Below are 9,052 nucleotides of genomic sequence, written 5' to 3'. Positions count from 1 at the left end.
AACACAGGTGAAGCTCGATCAATATAACATAAGAGGCGCTTCCAATGAAAGTCCTCATGCCATGGCGCCACGTAATGGAATAAACGACTAACAAGATGGAAAGCTTATGTCACTAACTTTACTTTTTGAAAGAGGAGACAGGCGTCTATTCAATCAAATTGGTTTGAAAGAAATGGGATATTTTGACTCTGGGAGTTTCTTTGAGAGAGCAGCGTTTGCAATGCTCAAAAATTCCACCAGAGTTATACTGGATAATGGATCATGATGTTAGCGTGGAATCTAAGATTCTAGGATATAAGAAAAACAAAAACCAATGACATAAAAACTAATTATGAGACCAATAAGAGTTAAATTTAGCAGGAGTTAGTTTTTCACAATATGATGAATCAAGATTTGAATTTTTACTGAGAAAAGTATCCATATTTAGTTCTCGACAGTGCCTTGAACATACTTACTTTTAATAGGAGGATACCCATATTTAGCCATTAAAAAAAAAGTAATTATAGGTGGTTGTCCAATTTTTTGCCATCACAACAGTATCACCCTCATCATAGTGGCCCCTCATTAACATCATCGAATCTTTTGGCTGGTTTTCTTATAGAAGAATCCACGGAAATTTGAGACGTGCATCTAGACTATGGGACATGCAACAAAAACAAAAAAACCAAAAAACCAAAACAAAAAAAAAAAACCATGACGTAGAAAGTCATTGAAACATGTCCAAAATCTATACAAGAAAGACACATTCCTCCTACTTGTTCAAAAAGCAAGTGACAATTTCAGGTCTAAATCATCAAGCGGTTGAAAAATATTAAGATTGATAAATTTGAGACCCAATTCTGGCGAAAACTTGAACACGTAAACCATAGCAATTTAATGACTGTTGTCATCGTATCATGAAAATTCTAATCCGTTTATCGATACCATAAGCTATCTCCACATTGTAATATTGAAGCAGCAAGCGCAAGCTGAAAAGTGAGTATAGAGAGTAAACAGAGAGACATTTGGCTTCTATGAAATTAGAATAGTGAATAGCCTTGTCACATCCGTGAACCCCCGTAAAAGCTTACAATTTAAATCCCCTCCATACTGAAAATAAAATAAAAGGGAGCTATGGAATTCTTGGAAACCTGTATCAAGGATTGTAATTTGGAAGCATGGATCTTGTGTCCGTCCATTACTTTAGCAAAATCAAAATGACCCCTACCAAATTATAATCTATTAATCCACTCCTTTAAAAGACTCTCAGTTCAAACAGGAATAAGAGAAATGAAAATGGCAACAAAATCAGAGATGGCCTCAGCATATAGAAAGAAGAAAACACCATCGTCTGAGCAAGATAAATGAGCAAGCAAGAGAGAACAATAGCTAATAAGAATATTCTCAATTGCACTATTTCCGATCAAATTATGTGGTTTTTTCACTTGTTATTCTCACTAATCTTTAATTTGTTTTTAAATTTAGATTCACTTATTTAACTTAATTGAAATTAATATTTTAAAAGAAAAATGATCTAAAAGTCTCACGCAAAAAAATTAAATACAGAAAAATCTGAAAAAATTCAATTTTTTTACAAGTTTAACTTATAAATGATGCAATTTGACTTGCAAATATAAATTGTTAAATCTAACTTGTAAACATGTTAGTTTGATAGTTATATACGAGTTTACCGATGGCTTTCTATATTTAATTTTCTTGGAGCGTAGTCAAAAAGATACATTCAATAGTTTCAGGAATGGACTTTAACAATTTTGAGTAGAGAAAAACCTAGGTAAATTCTGTAAGTCTAATATCTACTTTTCAAAGTTGATCTTTTTCCTTAAAATCCTTTCCCCACCCTCAATTCAGCCAAACATAGTGCTAGTGATGAAATTGAAAGTTTTAATAATCATCAATAATAGGAGTGTTATAGGGGTGTTCACAGGACGGGACTTGTCCTGCTCCCATCTTGGTGAACAGAGACGAGATAGGAATTTTGTCCTGTATCCCGTCCCAACTGGGTTCTGTCTCGATCTCGTCAGGACCAGGATGAAACCAGAACAGGACCGGAACGTCCCGCTTCCCTTTTTTTTTTTAAAAAAAAAAATACTATAATTTTTTATATAAAATTTTTTTTATGTTATAATACTTATTTTTTATTGGGTTTCTAAAAATAAAACATTATAAAAAAAATTATTATGTAGAAAGTTCAATTATATAGCATAAAAAAAGTGAAAAAAAAATACAATAACCATAAAAAAACACTATATAATAACTTTATGATTTTATTGAGATAATACAACTTAAGAGCTACAAATCATTATAAAAATAAGAATTATTATTAATAAATAAATTGAATAATTTAATAATAATTACTAATAAATAATTTTTTTTAAAAAAAACCCCCCGAGATAGGACGGGACGACCCCGTCCCCCATCTTCCTTCCCGGTTAGTGTCCCGCTCCGTCCCGAACTCATCGGAATTAGAATGAGACAAATTGAACACCCCTAGTCATCACAGATATGTCCCGCGGCTTTGTTGTTTTTAACTTATCTGACAGATTCTCGTTAAGTTCTTCCCATCTTTGGTCTAAGCAACAAATAATTAAGCGACATTTCACCCAAAAAAATAAAAATAAAGCAATGAAGTTAACAAAATGCCCAAAACATTGTATTATTTTATCAATAATTATAATACCCCAACTTGGAATAAACCCAAAAACATAATGAAAAGACCAAGGAGAACGATGATAATGCCGCAGATATTTCCAAACTCATAAACAATGCAGTAAACTAAATATAGCCTCGGCAAACTCGGTTGATACTAAATCAGCTATCTAATATATGAGAAAATTAATGTTATCACAGATTGATATAGTCATTTTCACATCAAAAAAATATTCTGGAAAACAAAAAATCAGAGGCTTTTGGAAGAATGAATAAACAAGAAATATCTATGATCCCTTCAAACAGGTACTGGAAAGCCCTTCTTGGCCATGCTATCCAAAACATCATTAAGCGATTGACATAGGCCTACAATCTGCAAGGACAAAAATCGCATAGCTGAAAGATGAGACTGAGGCTATGGAGAAGCGGATTTTGGAGATAGATTCTCTCAATTTATATCTTAAGAGATAGACTCCATATTATCCGTGGTCGTGTCCATTTTTATTCAGAATTGACTGTTAATTGTGGAGAAATACAATCAGAAGTTTGCCTCTTCACCCGTGAATTGGCCACATAGAAATTACTAGAGTTCCAACTTGATTCCTTATATTTTGGGAAACATTATTCAACAGGATTAAATGAATAGGCGAATCAACAAACAATTGTCACTACAGAGAACTCCATATTCAAACCCTATAAATTTTATGCAGCTGCACAAACATGAGGATGCAATATCAGATTTTTAATCCAGAAAATTACCTGCTGGTCCCATCTTTGTAACTCTTCAGTATCATCATCAAAATGTATAACAGCTTCAACCTGAAATGAGCCATTCAGATGGTAACGGATATTTTAAAGACAAAACAAAAGGAGCCGTTCAGTACCCAAAATAGAATATAATGAAGAGAATGAAAATAATTGATTTTTGAAATAATACCAGTCTTTCGTGCTTGTGGATTAAAAAAAAAATTACTAGTTACTAATAATAATGAATACAGAGATATAACAAATATTTATATATCTCATTTGTTCAACGTAAAGGTATTATTTCTATATTGGCTCAACCAACCCGCTCTCTTAAGAAATTTTAAAGGTGCACCAAAAAATCCAATATTATGGCCTAAAAACAATGAAAACTTGATAGAAATGGGTGAATCCAGCACAGGTAGGTAACTTCCGCCCAAACGATAGGCAAGAGTGCACCCCAGCATGCATCTTAATTTTGATCTTTTGCAGCAAAATATAAGACCCGAGGTTCTACAGTATTTCCCATTGTCTTGAGCCCCCACTAACTTCCCCAAACACCGTCACAAGCCCCCTCTCATTTACCACAAGAACCCATTCCAAGATTTTCCTTATTATTTTTCTATTTCTTCTTCGGATCATAATTTTAAAACCAATTTGTACTTTGCTGCTCAACTGCTAAATCATTCTTGTGCTCTAAAATATTTTTGCTGAATGCTGGATTTCCTAAAACGGAGCCATAACTCATGCCACGTCAAAGGCTCTCGGCACTCCTTGATGTAGGCAATGTTATTTGTGCTTTATACTCATTGACAGTGATGAAAACTGTCATTTTCAAGGGTAATTTGTAGTGCTGCCACATCTGTGCGATTAGATGTTCTTATAGCCTCCTTATGCTTCTCAGTGAAATGCTATTTGGGCTTCATTGTTGGACATCGACAAAGAGATCGCCGAATTGAATTGATGAGCAACACCTGCTACTTTGACTTTGGTAACTCAGGTTACCTTTCCACTGCTCTTGTTTCTTTCATTCTTCTACTTACAATAACTTCTCCTCAATCCAGAATTTATTTACAAGAAAAAAAGAGATAACAATGGTTAGTTGTACCTGATCAATAGATCCCCTCATCCGATCCTCATAAATCATTCTTGACGCTATCTTCTCAGCCTGCACTCAAATAATTCGAAGAGAAAATCAAAAGAAATAACCTGATGTGCTCTCTGGTTATCTTTCACTAAATTTACACATCATTCTTAAATTAAAATAAAAAAAAAGTACATAACATCATCATCATCAAGCAGAAGCCTTCATTTGGTGGCCTTATTTCACCATCTTGTTCAACAGTAAAAATTTGACAATAGATGCAATATAAGTTATAAACAAGGAGTTGTAACGAAAACGACAACTGTCTTCTATGAAACACCCTGTTAATTGCTCATTTACAAAACACTGAGGCGAAATGCTTTACCTTGTGTGGTGGAATTCCCAACAATGTTCCTAACTCATCAAAGCTACAATGGAAACGCAAACCAGGTTAGAAGGCATATCATCTAGAATTAATATTAAAATAAAATGGGCATAGGGAAGCAATCAACTGGATATATGGTTTCTCAAACCTAATATTTGTGTAAAGTTTGCTTGCACTCAGTAGATTATGCTCAATCATTGCACGGTCCAGCACAGTAAAATTGTCTGGAAGAACGGCTTTCTGAAGGGCAAGAAAATCCTCAGAAATACAGTGCATGTCCTCAAACAAGACAAAATATAGAGTATGCCAATATAACCTGGTGTGCTTTCAATTCTTCTGCAAATGCATCAATTTCGGGCTTTCTAAGAATTCTTTCCAAGTATACCTGATATTTTAAGCACAGAAATCTTGTAAATTGAAAAAAATGGGAGAGGGTGAGAAAGAAGGAGAGAGGGGGCAGTGTGTGTGTGTGAGAGAGAGACCTTTTGCAGTATTGGATAAACTCTCAGTTTTGAGCAACGTTCATCCTAATAAAACCACCAAAATATTAGCATGATAACAGAATTACAACCCACAAATGACACTTATCTTCTATGTTTCATAACTGAAGCTTTTACCTTGTATAATGTAGCAAGCACACGAGAACGTTGAGGTCCTGCAGCTGCCAAAATTGTACATGTAACAGCAGCAGATAAAGCTTGTTCAAGTGCATCTTCATCTATCACCCTGTAACAGAATGTGAGCACATTTTTATTGAAATGACAACCCATAGAATATCAACTATGATTAGGAAGCATGAAAATGCAAACGATATTAAGCTTGTAGTTTTGTTCCTGTCTCCAGGTGCCTATACCAGATAACACAAGACCATTCACATATCCAAGGCACCCACAACCTTTCCGTAATTAGGCCCTGAGTGTTATATATTCTTTTATATCCCCCCCTTCCTTTTTTGGCTACCAATGGTAGTTAAGATGCAGATATTGCTTCCAATGGGTCAGTATACTGCTTGGACCAAGCAGAAACCAAACTTATGACCTATTAAGATGCATCATGACCCCAAAAAGAAATATCTAACCATTTCATAAGGAAGACTTGCTATCATCAGAAGCCAAAAAGCAAAAGAGGAATTCTAATAACTAGAGACAGGAAAAATAAATAAGATTATTCAAAACAGCAGTAAGACATTTTCAGTCATGCTGTTGACAGCATACAGGGTTCCCGAACTCTTTAAAGAAATAAGAACACAAGTAATGACCATTCTATTGAGCATTATGAAACAGCCTGCAACTTCACCACTTATTTTCATGATATCTTATTGACTTATATTAAAAATGATTAAACTCAGGATCTGCAAGCATCCCCCCCCCCCAAAAAAAAAAAAAAAAAAAGCCTTCCCAAAGGACTCCTCAGTCCGAGAAGGTACCTAACAAGGGATCACTCGAGAAACATTTGAAACAAAATGAATTCAAGGAATATGCATGCACCTTCTTGTTCAAACACATTTTCCCTTTATATATTACCCAGAATCAAATAAACAAGTCACAATATTCATAGCTTATGAATGTTGAGGCCTGTTCAAGATTTGATTATATATGTGCGTGCGTGACTGCCAAGAGCTAAAGGAAGGAACAATAAACAAATAATATGCAAAATACATACTCATCTCCTATTTGCCGCTTTTCAATTTGAGATATATCATAATATCGTAAGGCTGCTTCCAAGAACTTCCTCTTTAAATCTAAAATCCTCGCATAACAAACCTGGAAACGAATGGGGAAAGCAGAAGGAAAAACAGATCAGCAAAAGCTAAAGCATAAATTCATTAGCTTCCTTAACTAATTTACCATTCGGTGCCAATGAATGTTCAGACCTTGTACTGTAAATTCAGTACTTCTTGCTGACTATTGCTAACCAAGAATGATGCTTTATTAATAAAAGCTTCAGCATTAACAGCATCGTCATCCTGCAAATAACCCCCAAAAAAAACGAAAAAAAAAGAAGAAAAAATCAGTTGTCCTGCAATTTAGAAGAATCGTTCTTTTTTTTTTTTCTAAAAATAATTTTGGCATGAAAACAAATATGGCATAATGACAACCATTATTTTAAGGGAAGAACTCCTGGTATGCTTCAAACATTAAAATTACACCATTGATAATCAGTCTCAATAGCATGATGGAAGTTAATCTTCGTTTCCTTTTCCTAACTCCTCTAAAAAAAAATGAGATAAAAAATTGTTAAAACAAGGATTTGAAACACTAATAGATCAAATGAATCTCAATAACGATTCCTTTTTATCACTTGGCCTCCCTCTTGATGTGATGTTAGCCTATATCTCAGCCGCACAGAAGAAGTTATGCCAATGGATTATCACAGATGCACCAAGAATAAGAAATAGCGATGCCACACGTCATAAATTACAGTTACAGTAATATCTATACCTCAAGATATAAACGAGCAATTTGGACACACTTAGACAACCTGAATGTATCATCAATCAGCCTGGCAAAAATCAGACAAATACAAACTTAGTGAGAATAACACTGCATGTGCTGAATTATAATACATGCAAATAGAGTAAAGGTTAAAAGTTATGCTAGACCTCATTCCAGAATCAAGATCAATGCCACTGAGCATCTGAGCTGCTTTTGACCACTCCTGCTCAGATTCATATAACTCTGCAAGTTTCTCTCTAATAATTAAAACCTATTTGAAGAACCATAACAATCAGTGTAGAAGGATAGAATTTAAAATGAACGAAATACAAGAGTTAGCAAAAGATAAAACCGCTCCCCCCCCCCCCCAAACACCTTAACCCTAATCTATCAATTACCACCATCTCACTGCAGTCTATACAACCATGCAAAATTCCTGTAAAGTTGCGCTTCTAAAGGCAGGAATTTTGCTTCTAAAAGCTAATTTTTTTTTTTCAAAACTAAAATAACTAATATATTCTCCAGAAAGCCATAGAAGTATGATTCATAAAGAAGCATGAAATATCTACATAGTAACTCAAGGATTCTTAAAAACAAATAATCAGCAAAGAAAAAATACTGCAAAATGATAAAGTTGTCCCACTGCAAACCACATCAGATACTTCCCAGAATTATCCACTATTTTGAGAAACTAAAATAATATTTCTGATCCTCAGGGGCAAATTAAGTGTTTATCATAGAAAAATTAAAATTACAAATAAGAAATATGTCAAAAAACTTAACCTGCTCTTCAAATGACACCACACGGGGCTGAATCTGAGCAAGGGCATAATGGGCAATCTCTTTCTGTGTTTCCGGCTGCAATCTTCCCAATTCTTGGGCAAAGGTCTGCAAAAGTTGCCGTGATACTACTAATGGAACAACATCTGACAACACTGCAAGTTCCAAAAAAGACAATCCCATGCAATCAAAGCACATGAGATGGTTGGACTTCAAGCAATCAACTCATCCTATATGAGAAGAGAAACTTAACTGTGATCTATAAATCTCCTGGCCTGAATGATGTCATTTGATGCAATAACAGCAGAAAGAATTTGTTTGTACTGCTCTATTTTTTGCCTTTGGTCTGTGATTGCAGCAGCACTCGCAAAGGCACTCTCATGACTGTTTTATATCAACATTAGTCAATAATAAAAAATATTTAAAAAAGAAACCCTTAAATGCTCTAAAACCCAACACCAACAGTGTCCCTAAAAAAGCTACTGGATCTGAAGCTAATCGGTTCAACCAGTTACATTAACAGTAAAGCCATATGACATCATAAAAAATTAAAATTTATAATAATTTCATTTTTGGGAAAAAAATTAAATAAGCATATACAGTAGCATCATTACATAATTTGTTTTTAAAAGTCTGTTTATCGAAGTGAAACTATTGGCTACCATTAGGATGATGACGACTCTGCAAACAACACATGCAAATTATCTAATTCAATAACATTTGTGTAGGAAAAACCATGCAAAACAACTTCAAATCATCTTGATATCCATAGTCTGCACGCCTTCCTGCAGCAGCAATCTCATTCTGTTCAATCTCATTCTGTTCTTTTTTCCTTTTTTTTTTGGGTGGGCCAGCAATCTTATTCTCAAACAAAAGCATTACAGGCTGTTTACCTTTCCCCTGATTTCCTAGGGGCGCAGCAGACTTACCAAAAAATGGTAAGAAAATTTTCTCTAGTCATAGGAGAGAAGTCTGTAA

At 34.5% G+C, this 9,052-nt stretch overlaps 1 protein-coding gene across 1 annotated transcript; it reads right to left on the bottom strand.

Annotated features, from left to right (window-relative positions):
• Positions 1-2,779: 2,779 nt before the first annotated feature.
• On the bottom strand, positions 2,780-8,443 carry LOC114713049 (COP9 signalosome complex subunit 4). The gene is made up of 14 exons (XM_028897627.1): positions 8,328-8,443; positions 8,078-8,229; positions 7,459-7,565; positions 7,301-7,358; positions 6,733-6,825; positions 6,522-6,622; positions 5,477-5,585; positions 5,342-5,386; positions 5,176-5,244; positions 5,008-5,099; positions 4,860-4,902; positions 4,499-4,558; positions 3,406-3,465; positions 2,780-3,019 (listed from the first exon to the last, which is right to left on the bottom strand). Coding segments are annotated over exons 1-14 (1,065 nt in total). The 5' UTR covers positions 8,329-8,443; the 3' UTR covers positions 2,780-2,944.
• Positions 8,444-9,052: the final 609 nt, after the last annotated feature.

This window comes from Neltuma alba, unplaced genomic scaffold (assembly GCF_004799145.2).
Source record: "Neltuma alba isolate B1F8T4 unplaced genomic scaffold, ASM479914v2 tig00011414_pilon, whole genome shotgun sequence".
In the NCBI taxonomy this organism is placed as follows: Eukaryota; Viridiplantae; Streptophyta; class Magnoliopsida; order Fabales; family Fabaceae; genus Neltuma; species Neltuma alba.
The sequence above is the reverse complement of the archived record's forward strand: the minus strand, read 5'-3'. Positions and strand labels throughout refer to the sequence as shown.

What these genes read in the sequence shown, in the direction of transcription:
- LOC114713049 (XM_028897627.1), bottom strand. An exon ending in AAGAATTGAAAGCACACCAG is followed by an intron (nt 5,100 to 5,175) that starts GTTATATTGGCA and finishes CTTGCCCTTCAG; the next exon opens with AAAGCCGTTCTTCCAGACAA. An exon ending in TGGGAATTCCACCACACAAG is followed by an intron (nt 4,559 to 4,859) that starts GTAAAGCATTTC and finishes ATTTGAGTGCAG; the next exon opens with GCTGAGAAGATAGCGTCAAG.